Source organism: Schistocerca piceifrons, chromosome 7 (assembly GCF_021461385.2).
Source record: "Schistocerca piceifrons isolate TAMUIC-IGC-003096 chromosome 7, iqSchPice1.1, whole genome shotgun sequence".
Lineage (NCBI taxonomy): Eukaryota > Metazoa > Arthropoda > Insecta > Orthoptera > Acrididae > Schistocerca > Schistocerca piceifrons.
The window spans coordinates 431359244-431376171 of NC_060144.1; the positions used below are offsets into that span (position 1 = coordinate 431359244).

Consider the following 16928-nt stretch of genomic DNA (forward strand, 5'->3'; position numbering starts at 1 on the left):
TTTTCTTCATCGTCCCAACAAAAGAAAGATTTTTTCTTCTTAACTCTTCTATCAAACCAATAATACTAGTAAACCAATTGTCTGCTGTCACACTTCGACCTGACTGATAAATTGGTTCACATAGTCGCGGAACAACATCTGAAGGTTTATTACTAATGTGGTACAATCCTTCTGGCTGCAGCCCAGCGTATATTTCCAGATTATAGAGATAAAATACTTGGGAATCCACAAGAGCATATATCTTAATTCCATATTTGTTTGGTTTGCTAGGTATGTATTGGCGAAAACTGCACCTTCCACGGAATCCTTCAAGTTTCTCACCTACTGTAACGTCTTCTTCGAGGGTGTAGGATTTCTGGTAATTCTGTACATACAGAGAAAATATTTCCCGAATCGCTGTTATCTTGTCCAATTTTCTCCTTTCGTTGCGAGTCACACGATTGTCAAATCTAAGGCACCGCATGAAGAATTTGAAACGTTTTATGTTCATAACGAGATGAAATTTTTCAATTCCATCCCCATCACTTCCCCACAGATCTTCTAAACTTTGTCTGTTTCTTTTGTTAACACCAGCCAAAAACAGAAGAGCAATGAAAGCTTTTAATTCAATAATATCTATAGGTTTTACATCTCTCTCTTGCTGAAAAGAAGTTTTGATGCTCTCATTATACTGATTGGTATACAGAACTATAATTGACAAAATGTCATCATCTACGAGGCAATTCCAACATACCAAAGGCGTTCTCAATGCTTTTGCCGCACCTATAGGACCAGGTAACTTTCGAATAATATTGTGGGCCCTGAAACGTACTCTCTGTGATGGTGGAACTTTATTCCATTTTGTCTCTTTGTCCCTTCCAGTATAATAATGCTGGCTTTCTTCAAGTACTTCCTCATCGTTTTCCTCTGTTTCTGAATCTTCCTGCCGAACTTCACCTGCGTCATCACAATCTGTGTCTACTTCATCTTCAAAATCCTCTTGAACTTCATCATTATCCTCTTTGAACAACATTTTTTGTATTTCTGCAACATGATTTGGGTCAAGCAGGTTGTACGTCTTACTGTAGCCTGCCATGATCAAGTGTGTCACACCTAAAATGATAAAATTCCTATAAAATAACGCACTCAGGCGCAGTGTATCAATTTGATACCTGATACTCAAACATTCTTAACTGACGATTAAACGGTACAAAAAGAAAATAAGTGCATTACACATTGTATATTAACATTGTACTCCTTACTAAGTAACGTTGATAACCAAAGAAATGAATTGTTGAAATGCAACATGAACGGGCGCAGTGTATCAAACTGATCAATCAGCACATATATCGACAACAGAGCAGTCGTATCGACACTGAAGCACACAACAATGACAAGCGTTCGGAAAAGGCTACCTACTAACGAGTAGGCATCAGTGCTGCCACTCGTTGACAAATAATTTACAGTAAACTTTGAGGTGTATCAATTTGAACAGCCGCGCCCGACAGAAGGTTAAAACAAAAATCGAAATTATATCTTTAAAGGTAAAGGACTTCAAGACATGAAGGTACAACAATATTTATGTATGTTTATTAACATTTTGTCAAATTAAAATTACATTACATGATTTGACTTCACGTGAAACTGTGAATGAACAACATAGCACTTCTTTGACATATTATGTCATTCCTTAAGAGTGGTGAAAAAAAGTTATGAATTTGTTTCATTGGAAGAAATGAGGACCTAGCTTCAGTTTAAAATTCATCTGTGAATGTTTCATCAAAACCTTACATCAAAACAATAAAAATAACAATTCTGCAAATCATGCTGCATTAACTCCCTCCATAATTATATGTACACATGTTTCTGAAAGTTTCCACATGTATGAATCACTGCGCACTTTGTTTTAGTTTAGTGACACTAGTGAATTCTGAAATTTCATCATTTTAAAAGAATTCTTCATGAGATTAATCTCACATCATGTCTAGCACTATCTTCAGTGCTTTTGTAGGATGCTCCGAACCAGACAAAGCCTAATGATGCTGAATTATGTAGGCCATATGAGGTTTTTCCCTTTATGATTATAACCAAGCTTCAAAATTGCAGTCTCTGGTTCACTGAGTGATGCATAAGCAGCAGATGTATCTGTCACATCTGTAGGAGCACTAATCTGTAAGAGATATAACACAAGATTGGTGATTTTAATTATAGTTTATATTTAAAAAAATCTGTATAGTGGTGCACTTTCAAAATTAGCAGTTTGCAGCAAAATGCATTTCTATCCACATGTTACTCTTGATTTAGAGAAGTAATTAAAATGGAAAGTGGTGGTTCTACAATGGTGGATAGTGTTAAGTCAGCGGAAGATGGATGGAGGTTCAAATGGCTCTGAGTACTATGGGACTTAACTTCTGAGGTCATCAGTCCCCTAGAACTTAGAACTACTTAAACCTAACTAACCTAAGGACATCACACACATCCACGCCCGAGGCAGGATTCGAACCCGCGACCGTAGCGGTCGCGCGATTCCAGACTGTAGCGACTAGAACCGCTCGGCCACTCCGGCTGGCTGGATGGATGTGCAGATGAATAAATGAAGCACCCATAGTCTAGTTTCAAACGGGCAAGGGATTGATATAAATGGAGGATGGTGGTTTGATCTAATCCCCAGGAAGTAGCGCATAGGACGCATAGGAGATCGAGGTACCGGGTACAACGTACGACCCGGTAAGATGTGGGAGGACCAAGACAGTTATCTATCAACCAAGAGCCCCAGGAATTTTGCAGTTTCACTGAACAGAAGAACAACAGGCCCAAGATGTAAAGGCAGTGGAAGAAAACCACTGCACTGTCAGAAATTCATGCAAACAGTTTTATCAGTGGAAAATCGAAAGCCATTGTCAGTGCTCCATGCGTACAGATGTTTGAGATATCGCTGAAGATGCCACTCAAGGAGATAAGTCCATGGAGAACTGAATTAGATCGCAAAGTCGTTGACAAAAAGGATGCTGAAGATGCCTGGCAGGAGACAAGGCCGAACTCACACCTAATTTGAAAACTCTGTCTTTTAAAAATTCCTGAAAGACATGGAGCAAGTGGCCTCGGAAGCCACACATGATTAGAGTACAGAGGTGTTGTAGGCTTTCTCCAAATCAAGGAACACATCCAGTGTCTGATATTTCCACAGAAAATTGTTCATGACATGGGTTGACAAAGTGATGAGATGGTCAACTGCAGCTTGGCGTGCACAAAATGCATTTTGTGCAGTGGTTAGTAGACTGCAAGACTTGAGCCACCATGTCAGCTGGCCACGAATCATACATTCCCATCACCCTGAAAACACAAATAGTGAGGGAAATGAGGCAGTAGCTAAAAGGAACGTGTTTCTCCTTACCAGGCTTAGATATAAGTATGACAGTGGCTATGCACCAGCATCTGGGAAACGTGGCATCTGCCTAAACGTGATTTTACATACAAAGGAGAAAGTGCCTATCCGCAAGAGAGAGGTGCTGCAATATCTGAATTTGAACATCATCCAGCCCTGGCGCAGAAGACTGGGATGAAGCGAGAGCACAGTTAGGTTCCCTCATAGTTAAGTTATCCACAATTCTGAGACGAAAAGGATACCATTCAAGGTTCCTCCACTCATTGCTGAGGGAGGAAGGTGGCGTAATAGTGGGTAGAGCTCTAAATCTCTGCAAAATAGCAGCCCGAAGTGTTGGAAATAGCAATAAGGCCCACAATGACATGATCTACTAATGTCAGGTCAGAAACTGGGGAATGAACCTTGGTGCCAGGGAGTTGAGAGAGGTTGCTCATACGATGAAAGGGGGAGTGAAACTGTTAAAAGAACTAGCAAAGGAAGTCCAGCTAGCATTTTTGCTACCCCGAAGAATGTGGCGACACTGCACATGCAACAGCTTATAACGAATACAGTTTGCCATCATAGGATGATGGTTAAAAATGCGAAGAGCACGTCTCCGTGTGTGAATTGCATCGCAGCATGCCTCAGTCCACCAGGGAACCGGGACATGGCGCAGTATAGAAGTAGTGTGAGGTATGGTACATTCTGCGGTAGTAAGACAACGTTTGTAAGGTACTCTACCTGGTCATCACAACCGTGGAAATGGTGTTCAGCAAAGGTTGCCGGGGAGAGTAAAGCCTCAGTCAGTTGTCCCTAGAAAGGTGCCAATTGGGTTTACATGTAAAAGGGGTAAGAGTCAGCAAATGGATAGTGCATGGGAAATAGTTGGTCAAGCACTTGTTGGAGTGAATGGACTAGTCAAGAAGACAGGCAAGCTGGGCAGTGCAAAACAAGGGGTCCAAATGACAATAGATGTGCGTGGAGTCTAATAGTAATTTGGGTGCTCCAGTGTTACGACAGATCAGGTTGCATTAACCAAGCAGGTCGGCGAAGAAGGAACCTCTTGAATAGGCTCTCGAAGAGCCACAAATGGGATAGTGGGTGAGGGAGCTGACTAATAATCTGGAGATAGTCTGAAATGTGGACTGCAACAGCTTGCTGCTGGGTATTCACTGAGATGGTTTGGTTATGGGTGTCATCCCGAATGAGCAGAATGACTCCCCCACGAGTTGGAATGTCATCCTCAGGGGGAAGGTCAAAGCATACCAAAAGGAAACACATGAGGTTGAAGTGATTTTGAGGACACAATTTCGTTTCTTGGAGGCAGAAAACAATCAGACACTGTGATTCCAAGAGCAGCCGTATTTCTTCTTTATTGGATCTAATACCACAAATGTTCCACTGGAGAAGAACCTAAAGGGGAATGTGGAGGAGGGAACAAATGAAGGGCAGTCACCTCAGCTGCTGCCGAGTGCCAGCCTTCGAAGAGTCAATGCTACAGGGCGCAGATGCTGAAGGATCCTGTTCCATGAAACCTATGGAGGTGTCAACATTTTCCTTGGGTCTGCCTGAGGACTCTAGGGCAGAAAAATGGTTGGCAGTGTGCACTGGTAAAAATGGAGGTCGGCTTGGTGAGGGTATCACATGGCGACAGTGTTGAAGAGGATTTCTGAGTCGGGGAAGGAGAAGACCATTTTCTGAGAGCCTTCATAGTTGGCAGATGAAGACACAGATGCTTGTTGGCCGCATGGTATGAGGCAGCAAGGTCGCCATTACAACTGATAAAGAGGGGTGGGGGGTTGGGGTGGGGGTGGCAGTGGTGGGCAATTGCTCTCATGAGCATCTCTAGCACAAATAACACATTTGGCTAGGTTTGGAATGTATGGTCAGGTTGTGATGATCTTAATCTTTGATGGAAGCCCTAATTGATCAAATGTGAGAAAAAGGATGTGTGTAGGCACTACGTTTGCACTCACCTTTTTTGTTACCCAGTGGACTGCAGTGACACCCTGATTAGAGATAATGTTTGATTCCCCCTTGGCCAGACCATCAAGCAGCCGAGTGTAAATAACACCATGTGAAGAATTCAGAATACGACGTGCCTTGACACGAACAGGATATTTGTGGAAGAGCGAAGCTGCAAGCAATTGTTGGGCTTGAATATCACAATTGGCCTCTAGAAGCAAAGTCTCATTTCATAAGTGAGCGCAGGACTTCACAGGACCTGCAATTGCATCAACACCTTTCTGAATAATAATTGGATTAACTGTAGCACAAGACTGAATTTCTTCAGTACATGACACCATGAGAAACTAAGATGCAGCTTACAGAGTCATTGAATCTTTAGCCTCATTCCATTTACGTTTGTTAGATGTAGACTGAGAGGAAGATGATTTGCCCATTGCGAAAAAATCCCCCATGATTGCCAGCATGTCTGATGGCATGCTCCTTCTGACTGGGGGCTCCCTCAGAGATGAACTCACCTGTCTTAGGTGACTGTTCACACCTCAGGTCACACCTCCTGAACTCCAGATAGAGGGAGCAATTGCCCACTGCGAAGGTAGCAGCTCAGGCAATCATACTTCCCCAGGCCTGGTCTGTATCAGGGGTTATGAACCCTACCTTTCGACCCTGGGCTGGGAATTGTGTGTTACCCCGTCAACTGTCACACAAAACTTCAGAATGCATTCCTGAAAATACCCAAGATATTTCCCCAAGGAATGGGAAAAAGAATAGCAGAACACTAAACATACAGCACGGAAAGGGAAGAGGTGCTGAAAAGGCTGGGGACCTATGGTAGCCAGGCACAAACTCACCAATGAGTGGAGAGCTAATTGCTTCATTTCAGGCAACACAAATCAGAAAATACAGTCACTTCCATCTGGCAAATATCTGATAATTTTGATAAATATACAAAGGGAGCAGGGGTGGACACAAGAAAGTTTTTCTTGAACACCTGGACTGTATAATGACTTGACTCAAGCGACTTGACTCAAGCTTCATCAGAGCTCCATCAGGATTTACAAAATCAAGTTAAGAGAGACAAGAGTTCTCCATAACAAAGAATTACTGACAATTTGCCAAGTAATCTACACAATTATCAATGTTCACAAATGATGGTCATTTCAGGCATTGATAACTGTTGCTTCCCTCCCCTTTCCAAACCAGCAACTTAAGCTTATTAGCTTATTCACTATTTAACTGCTTCTCATTCTCATATAGTTAAGCTGTACACCAAACACCAATATTTGTTTTTATCACACTACATTTTATAACAACAAAAACAATCAATTATAGATAAAATTATTTAATTGGATGGATAAAAAATGTACTCACCAAGTGGTGGCAGAACACTCACATAAAAAAACTGTTGTGATTGGCAATCTTTCGGAATCAGTGGCTCCTTCTTCAGGCAAATGGGTTGGAGGGGAAGGAAGAGGGGCGAAGAAAAAGGACTAGAGAGATCTAGGAAAAAGTGGTAGATTTTGGGGTAACAGAGGTAGGAGGGAGGGAGGGAGGGAGGGAGGGAGGGAGGGAGGGAGGGAGGAGAGAGAGGAGAGAGAGGAGAGAGAGAGAGAGAGAGAGAGAGAGACATATGGGAAAGACAACGAAAGATGCAGAAAACTAAGACGGAGAGAAGCAAAGAGTAGCTACAACGAAGAAATTCTGAGACGGAAGAAATTAATGTAAATTAAAGCCAGGTGGGTGGCAAGAACCAAGGACATGTTGTAGTGCTAGTTCCCACCTGTGGATTTCTGAGAAACTGGTGACTGGTGTAAGAATCCAGATGGCATGCGTGGTGAAATAGGCGCCGGGATCACGAATGTCAAGTTGTAGAGTATGCTCTGCAACAGGACATTGCAAGTTGTCGGTATACACCATCTGCCTATGCCTATTCATCATTATTGATAATTTGGTGGTAGTTGTGCTGATGTAGAAGGCCGAACAGTGTTCACATAACAGCTGGTATATGACTTTTCGGTTCGCAGGTGACTCTCCCTTTGATAGTATATGTTTTACCAGTTACATGGCTGTCATAGGTGGTGGTAGGAGGGTACATAGGACAAGTCTTGCAGCAGGGATGGCCACAGGGTAGGGAGCCATAAGGTACGGAGATAGGTGCAGGAGGAGCACAGGGTCTGACAAAAATATTGCGGAGATTGCGAGAGTGACGGAAAGCTATTCTAGGTGTGGTGGGCAAAATTTCAGACAGAATGGATCTCATTTCAGGGCACAATATTAGGAAGTAATGGTCCTGTTGAAGTAGCTGATTATCACATTCCAGACCAGGATAATACTGAGTCACCAGTGGTGTGCATCAAAGTCGTTTTTTGGAGGGATCAGCAGTATCAGGATTGGATGTGATGGCCCTAGAAATCTGCTTTTTCACTAGACTGGTGGGGTAATTACATGCAGTGAAGGCTGAGGTGAGAATGGTGGTGTACTGCTGTTAAGAGTCTGCATCCGAACAAATATATTTGCTTTGGATGCCAAGGCTGTAAGGGAGGGAATATTTGACATAGAAAGGATGGCAGTTGTCAGAATGTACTGTTGTTTGTTGGTAGGTTTAATGTGGATGGAAGTGTGTAGCTGGCCTTCGGTAAGGATGGAATCAACTTCAACGAAAGTTGCATTGGATTCGGAATAGGACCATGTGAAAATTAATTGGGAGAAAGTATTCAGAGATTCCAGGAATTTTAGCAGGTCAGCCTCACCACAAATCCATATGGTACAGATGTCATCTATGTATTGAAATAAAACCAACAGCTGAAGATTTATGGACCCAGGGAAGCTCCCTCCAAGTGATTCCTGAAAAGGTTGGCATAGGAAGGAGCCATCTTGGTTCCCATGGCCGTACCCCTGATCTGTCGGTATGTCTGCCACTCAAAGGTGAAGTAGTAGTTGTTAACAACAAAATTGATTAAGGCAAGTAGGAAGAATGTCATAGGTTTGGAATCAGTTGGCCGCTGACTGAGGAAATGTTCAGCAGCAGACCAACAATGTACGTGGAGGATGATGGTATAGGGGAAGTGGCATCAATGGTGACAAGCAAGGTGTGTGGTGGGAGTGGGACAGGCACGGATTTCAAAAGATCTAGGAAATGGTTGGTATTTTTTATGTAAGAGGGGAGTCTTTGTACTTTGGGTTGCAGGTGTCGATCAACTAAGGCAGATATATGCTCAGTGGGCGCTTTGAAGCCAGTAACTATAGGATGGCCAGGATGATTGGGTTTGTGGATCTTAGGAAGAAGGTAGAAGTTGGGGGTGCGTGGTTTGGATGGGGTGAGACGTTCTATGGATTGAGGTGTTAGTCCTTGTGAGGGGCATGATGTTTTAAGCAGGGACTGCAGGTCAGTTTGAATCAAAGGGATGGGACCTGATGGCAGACGTTGTATGTAGAGGTGTCATTTAGCTGGTGTAGACCTTCACTAACATACTCCTTTCAGTCAAGTACTAGAGTGGTAGAGCCTTTGTCTGCTGGAAGGATAATGATGGAGTCATCAGCTTTTAGAGAATGTAGAGCATGTCAGATGACAGGTTATGGTCATGTTGTAGGCACCTGGGGAAGAGTTGTGAAGCAGTGCTGGATGTGAAGAATTCTTGAAAGGTTTGTAAGGGATGATCTTGAAATAGTGGTGGTGGATAATGCAGGTTTAGGGCTGAAAGTGAGACCTTTAAATAATATAGATTATTCAGGAGGGGTGAGTGTTTTAGATGTTACAACTCTGCAATATTCTTGTCAGACCCTATGCTCCTTCTGCACCCATCTCCCTACCCTATGGCTCCTACCCCTGTGATCATCCCCGCTGCAAGACCTGCCCTATGCACCCTCCTACCACTACCTATAACAGCCCTGTAACTGCCGAAACATATACTATCAAAGATAAAGAGCCACCTGCAAAACAACATGTCATATACCAGCTATTATGTAAATACTGGCCGGCCTTCTACATCAGCACGACTACCTCCAAATTATCAATTAGGATGAATGGGCATAGGCAGAGAGAGTATAATGGCAACCCCCAATATACTGTTGCAGAGCAAGCTCTACAACGTTTCATTCATGACCTTGGCATCTATTTCATCACATGGGCCATCTGGATTCTTCCCCCAGACACCAGTTTCTCAGAACTCTGCAGGTGGGAACTAGCACTAAAACATGTCCTAGGTTCTTGCCATACACCTTGGCTTAATTTATGTTAATTTCTCCCGTCTCAGAATTTCTCCATTATAACTACTCTTTGCTTCACTCAGTTTTAGTTTTCTACATCTTTCATTGTCTTTCCTACCTATTTTTTTTTCACCGCCACCTCCACCTGTTACGTACAATGCACTTACCACCTGTTACGTACAATGCACTTAGCTTTTCACTCTCATTAACTCATGCATGATGTTTAAGCAGTAATCTCTGTCTGCATGTTATGCTGTCTTCCACCTTTAAGCTCTCAGGTTTTCAAATCTCATCCGATGCAATCGCAATCAACCAGTCTTTCCTTCTCATCCCGTAGAGTAAATATCCCGTGAACCGGGGTTCTGGGTGACTTTCTCGAAATCTACCTATTTTCCTAGACCTCTCCAGTCCTTTTCCTTCATCCCTCTTGTTTCCCTTCAACCCTTCTGTCTGAATAGGGAGCCACTGGCTCTGAAAGCTTGCCAATTACAACCATCTTTTATGTGTATGTTACGCCACCAATTGGTGAGTAGATTTTTTTATCTATCCAATTAAATGCTTTTTAATTTGAACTTCTTGTACACTGACTGAAAGTATACACAGCAGCATGGAAAATAAGCAAATAATATGACATTGAGCATTGAAAGTTGTAAAGGTGATAAAGGTAACACTGCAGTAGTCATATATTAAGGTGATTATATCAGCAAAATCATAGAATTCTTTCTCCAAAATAACATAATTAAATAATTAACATAAGACTGACATCAGATTTAAATATCAACTTCAACTAATGAAATAATTAGGAAATATCTTTTATCAGATGATAATGTCCAATGTAACTTCGTCATGAACCCCTTTCCACCTAAACTAAGATCTCGGCCAAAAATTCATGAACCTTATTGCCCAATATGACTCATTATTAATTCAACGAAAAGCCCTCCATATTACATCTCAAAGAAGCTTAAATATATCCTCAGTAACTTTTACACACTTGAAAACAATTCTTCCATCAGAAATTCCCAAGAATTTATGACATCATTGACGTGCACATACCAGACAATGCGACATTTGCATATCTGGATGTTGTGAAGCCGTACACCTATATGAGGTCTGTTCAAAAAATTCTGAACTTCATCCATAAAATTTTTCTAAGCTTACCTTTTACTTATTGTGTATGGTTTCCTTCAAAATACTTTCCTCCACAATTGATACAACACTCCCAACACCGTTTCCACTTCCAGAACCTGTCTTGGTACTCCTCTTGCTGAATTGGTGAAGTGCCATCTGCAAATTTTCTTTTATCTTGTCTACCATTGCATATCTTCATCCTTTCAACTGGGTTTTAATCTATGAAAATAAAAAAAAAGTCCGTAGGGGCCAGATCTGGAGATTACAGAGGATGAGACAGCACAGTAATTTTGTTTTTTGTGCAATAGTCACACCAACAGGCATGAAGGTACGGATGCATTATCATTATGCAAGAGCCACGAATTGCCTTATCATATTTCAGGACGTTTCCTTCTCACATTTTCTCACTGGCGTTTCAACATGTCCCAATAGTACCATCGATTAATAGTTTGTCCCTATGGCACAAATTCATACTGAACTAATCCTTCCGAGTCAAGAAAACTACCAGCTCGGCTTTGACATTTGATTTGACCTGACCTGACTAGCTTTTCTTGGTCTTGGAGAACGTTTCTCGACTCACTGTGAAGACTGAACTTTGGCCTCAACATCATACCCGTAGACCAATGTCTATACACCAGTTAAGATTCTCTTAAGGAACATCTCAAGCTCATTTGTGTAATCCAAAAGCTCTTTACAGATTGCAAGGCAAAAGTCTTTCTGGTCTTGACTCATGAGCTGTGGGATGAATTTGGTGGCAACATGATGCATTCCAAGATGCTATGTCAGGACTTCACGACATGATCCAACTAAAATGTTACATTCTTCTGCTATCTCTCGGAGAGTCGGCCTTTGATTGGCAGGCACAATTTCGTTGACATTGACATGAGCATCATTGGTATACGTGGAAGGGCATCCTGAACGAGGTTCATCTACAACTTCCATCCGGGCATTTTTAAACAATGAGAACCATTTGTAATACTCAGCACAGCTTAAGCACTCAGCACAGTAGGCTTCCTGCATCATTTGGTTTGTCTCGGTAAAGGTTTTCTTGAGTTACACACAAAATTTAATGCAGACGGATTGCTCTTCTAATCCTGCTATCTCAAAATTCGCAAACTGTGCAACACAATGCTCTACTCAATACAGGACTGAACAATAACTAACAGACATACAATGATGAAACTTCTGTCAGTTACACATTATACACAGGAGTGTGCAGCGCTGCCAACCGCATTTAATTTCAACACACCATTGGTGCAAAATTACGAATGTTCCAGAATTTTTTGAACAGACCTTCGTATATCTGTCCATGATACTACTTAAATATTAAGTGCAATTTACTAAAGAAACAAACTTAACAAGGCAGAGATAAATGAACTCACAGACATTAGAATTAATTCTCGCACATAACTACTAATTCAACAAGAAAATCTACAGGCAGCCAGATGATCTACCAATCGAAAACAGTCTTGCAGGGCTCTTAGCTGTTATTTACATAAACCACATGAAAAATAAGTTTTTCCGTGCCAATGCCCATTTAAAAGATAAACTAATTTATTGCAAAAGTTACAGATATGATATAATCACCCTCTTCAATGGAACAGTGGATGAAATAGACTAGTTTGCAAATGCAATAAGGAACATGAACCACAATATTAAATTCACTATCGAGTAGCAGACATGAGAGCATCAGTTTTCTTGTTCTTAGAATAAAAACTTGAATCAAAAGCATGGTTTTAAAATTAACACAAAACCTACCACGACAGATATAATTATAAATAATTCTTACTGCCACAGTACAAAGCACAAAATGGCATGTCTCAGATCCATAACTGTATAATGGGTTTACCTGTCTCCTTCTAAACCACTAGTGGTTTACAATCAAACTTTGTACACACACCACTTATTGTTTGGAAAGAAGTACTGTAGGGGTAAGAATCATCGCCACTGACATGGAGGTAGGGGTGCAAATGGGGTGACATAAGAGATGGGCAGAGGAGGGGGAAAGGAGATGGACAGAGAGAGGAGGAGAAGGAGGTGGAAGACAAAGAGAGGTGGGAACAGAAGATGGACAAAGAGAGGGGACAGGAGAAGTAGATGGATATACAGAGGGGAGAGGCGGAGATCGGAGATGGACAGAAAGTGGAAGAGATGGCAACAGGTGGACAGAGGGGAGAGGGAGAGGGGGAGAGGGAGGGAGGGAGAGGGGGGGAGAGAGAGAGAGAGAGAGAGAGAGAGAGAGAGAGAGAGAGAGAGAGAGAGATGGTGACAGGTGGACAGAGAAAGCAGAGAGGTGGCAACAGGTGGAAAGGCAGAGGAGAGAAGGCAGTGGCAGGCAGAGAGGGGGTGCAGCAACTGTGAGCAGAGAGGGGGATGCGGTGGGCAGAGAGGAGGGCACGGCCGTCGCGGGCAGAGAGGGAGGTGTGGCCGCGGCAAGGGGGCAGAGAGTAATTGAAAGGCATTCATTGTCTTCAATGTCTTCTTGAGCCTCTTTGAAATATTTATGCGACTCATAAACTCATCTTACTCATAGCAGATTCACCAAAACCTACAGTCAACATTTCAAATGCAGTGCTGCCCTTCATTCCATTTTTCAAGCAAAATTTAATGAAAATTCCTTGATCTATCTTTTTCAAAAGAAAAAATTTGCCCAATTATAACCTTTTCGACTGTCAACAATAAAATAAATATTCAAAACAGCTGAAAATAATGACGACGTTTGGTTTGTGGGGCGCTCAACTGCGCGGCCATTAGCACCCGTACAAAGTCCCAATTTTTTTCACACTCCAATCTAGCATTGTCACTAATGATGAAATGATGAGGACAACACAATCCTCAACCCTGCTGGGAATCGAACCTGGGACCCTGTGATCCAGTGGCAGCAACGCTATCCGCTAGACCATGAGCTGTGGACACAGCTGAAAATGCAAACATACATCAGGAACATGTACACCAACAAGAAAGCCTGCAAAATTAAAAAATTCCCTTTACTTTTCGATTGCACCTCTTTTACACACCCACCCAATCACACACACATTTTTATAATATAATAGCTCCAATTCCCCCCATTCCTTTTACACCTGACCACTATCTCTCTACACTTTCCATCTCCCTCATACACGTCTCCTACCTCTTCTTTCTCTGTCCATTTGCATCTCCTCCTCGCTCTGTCCACCCCCTTCCCTATCTATCTCAACCTGTCCCCAGCCACACTCACTGGCAAGTGTAACCCCAGCAATACAGTTCAACACAGGAGGCAATACTACTCCCACAAAACACCTGTCACATAGGGCAGGCTATGTATCAGTGGCTTGAAGATCATTTGCCCCTGATGTATAGGCTACCCTACAAAGTCAGTTGATTTGGCAGACACTGTTTCCACACATATTGTGCAGGGCAGCCTATATGCCAGGGGTTGGCAATAAAAATGTTTTTGCCTATATCTCTGCTCCTATTGGAGCTAGGGAGTTATAAACCCCATAGTGCTGATATTCTTGAGACCTGCTGTTCTCTCTACATGTCTCCTTCTCATCCTCCTTCCAGCTGTTGTCACATGAACCATATCATTCAACAAGTGAAATGCTGACCATCTCCACAGTGCTGGCGAGTGCTTAGAAACAATGTGGCTTGAGCATACAGTACAAGGGCCTCAACATGGTACACATGATCACAGCAAGTTCCAGTGGCAGCTGTCAGCTGTATCTGGCTCACAGATCACACCATTTGCTTAGGAAATCAACGGGAATTAAATTCCTTTAATAGCTTTATTGAAATGCACATATTCCTGGGCATGTAATAGTCATGCCGCTCTGCCTGTAGTATACATAAATAAAAGCTTCAATCTCCATGAACATGTTATAAGAGGAAAAAGAAACTTCCATGTCTAGTCATTAAGGACATCAGGTAATGAAAGCTTCCAAATAAGGCAATGCAAATTTACAACTGTCATCCACATAAGATACAATTATTTCATCATTCTCACTTTTTAGTGAAATCTCAATGTGCTTTTTCCTTTATCATTGTTTCTGTTCACCAGCACCATTTTTAGAACGTGTGATATACAAGACCTTATACAAGAAAGAACCAAATATTTAGCGCAAGTAATTAAGATCGAACATTATACAATATGCTTGTATTAAATTAATAAGAAAATCTCAGAACCTAGAAAATGTGAAGGTGAGTAATAAAAAAATTGGATATAGTGAGACATGAACCAGCTACACATCACACACCATTCATTAACCTCCACTGGACTTCTGCAATAGACAAATCTGCCTTTTATGTTACTATCTTCTGAAGGCTTTAGCTGCAGATATGTTATTATCTGACATTTAATTATAACACATTGTGCCAAGAACAATGTTTTTTTTTGACAGAACTTCAGGGTCCCTTTGCCCTGAAACCATACTTTCACAACACACAAGTCACAGTTAAAAAAATCTTTAACCACCAATTTGATGTTTGCACTCTTTTTATTACAACAAATCTTGCCAATACACAATGGCTTCTTGAGAGATCCTCAATTTACTGGGGCTCTGAAATGGGATATATTTGAAGGAAATAGGTTATAATATAAAATCCAGCAAATATGGGCTTAAACTGAAAGCCAATACGGCATCTCCCTGATTCTGCACAGAAAAGAGATGGCTTGCATGAGAAGTACATTGAGATCTTCTATCTCATTGGTCTATGTTCAAATGCACATTCAGTATATCTGTCATGCTTGATATGGCTCTCCAAGCTTGGAAAGACTCCCCAACATTATTTTTCTATGCTGTGATGTCAGAAACTCAGCATACTCAATACTGACATTTGAATGCACAGTTCATGTGGCAATAGCTTCTCTCTGCCCATCACTTCCTCCCCTGCCTCTCTTTCTGCTCCTTCTCCTTCTCCCCCCTCTCTCTTCCCATCTCCTCCCCCCTCCCTCTCTCTCTGCCCATCTTGTCCTCCAACCTAAATCTGGAGATGTTTGAATGATGCTGAATGCAGATGCTTTAGGAGAGATGAGAACATTGAAGTAGTGGGGGAGAGTGCAACCCAGCAAGGAGAATTTTAAATACTACTCTAGAAATCTGAACCTGAATTAATAAATTACGAGGGTCACTCCAAAAGAAATGCCCACTATTTTTGAAAAATTCAGTTTTCATTCTGCATATGTGAAAGTTTTACAGTGTGTAGATACATCCTTCCCATTTGTTTTCAAACTTACTTCAACCCGTTCCCATGAGTGGCGCCATCACAGCATGTCTTCAAGATGGCTGCTACACTTGACGTTTGTCAGAAGCAACATGCTGTCATAGAATTCCTGTGTTGTGAAAACGAGACAGTGGGAAACATCCACAAGAGGTTGAAAAAGGTGTATGGAGATGCTGCTGTCGATAGCAGTACAGTTAGTCGGTGGGCAAGCAGGTTACGTGAAGAAAGTGGGCATGGCAATATTGAGGATTGTCCTCGCAGCGGCAGGCCTCGTAAAGCACACACTGCAGACAATGTGCAGAGAGTTAACGATTTGGTGACTGCCGACAGACGCATCACAGTGAATGAATTGTCATGCTTCGTTGGGATAAGGGAAGGAATTGTTTGCAGAATACTGAAAGCATTGGCGTTAAAAAACGGTTTGTGCCAGGTGGGTTCCCAGGATGTCGACAGTGGCTCACAAAGAAACGAGGAAAATGGTATGCAGCGAACTTTTGGAACAGTACGAGAATGGTGGAGATGAAATTGTGACAGGTGATGAAACATGGCACCATCATTTTTCACCAGAGACGAAGAAGCAATCAATGGAGCGGAACCATGCAAATTCACCCAAGGAAAAAAAAAAAAAAAAAAAAAAAAAAAAAAAAAAAAAAAAAAAAAAAAAAAATCCAAAACCACACCTTCTGCTGGAAAAGTTATGGCTATGGTGTTTTTCGATTCCGAAGGACTATTGCTTGTGGACATCATGCCAAGTGGAACCACCATAAATTCTGATGCATATTTGATGACAATGAAGAAACTTCAAACTCGACTGAGTCGTGTTTGACCACATCGGCAAAAGGAGGATGTTTTGCTGTTGCACGACAATGCCATGGAAGCGATAACAAAACTCGGATGGACAACACTGAAACTGCCACCTTATAGTCCTGACCTGGCTCCATGTGACTATCATCTCTTTGGGAAACTGAAAGACTCTTCGTGGAACAAGGTTTGAAGATGATGACTCCCTTGTGCACGCTGCCAAACAGTGGCTCCAACAGGTCGATCCAGAATTTTACCGTGCGGGTATACAAGCGCTGGTTCCAAG

At 42.0% G+C, this 16928-nt stretch overlaps 1 protein-coding gene across 3 annotated transcripts in view; it reads right to left on the reverse strand.

Annotated features, from left to right (window-relative positions):
* Positions 1 to 1653: 1653 nt before the first annotated feature.
* The window catches only part of LOC124805316, a 149425-nt gene continuing 134150 nt past the window's right edge, over positions 1654 to 16928 (reverse strand). For 2 of the 3 annotated variants that reach the window (XM_047265832.1, XM_047265834.1), the window contains one exon: positions 1654 to 2149. In XM_047265832.1, the coding sequence (XP_047121788.1) occupies positions 2027 to 2149 (123 nt within the window). In that variant the 3' untranslated portion in view covers positions 1654 to 2026. Of the gene's footprint in view, positions 2150 to 10697; positions 10862 to 16928 lie in introns of those variants that run through there. The other variant, XM_047265833.1, reaches the window with a different exon arrangement.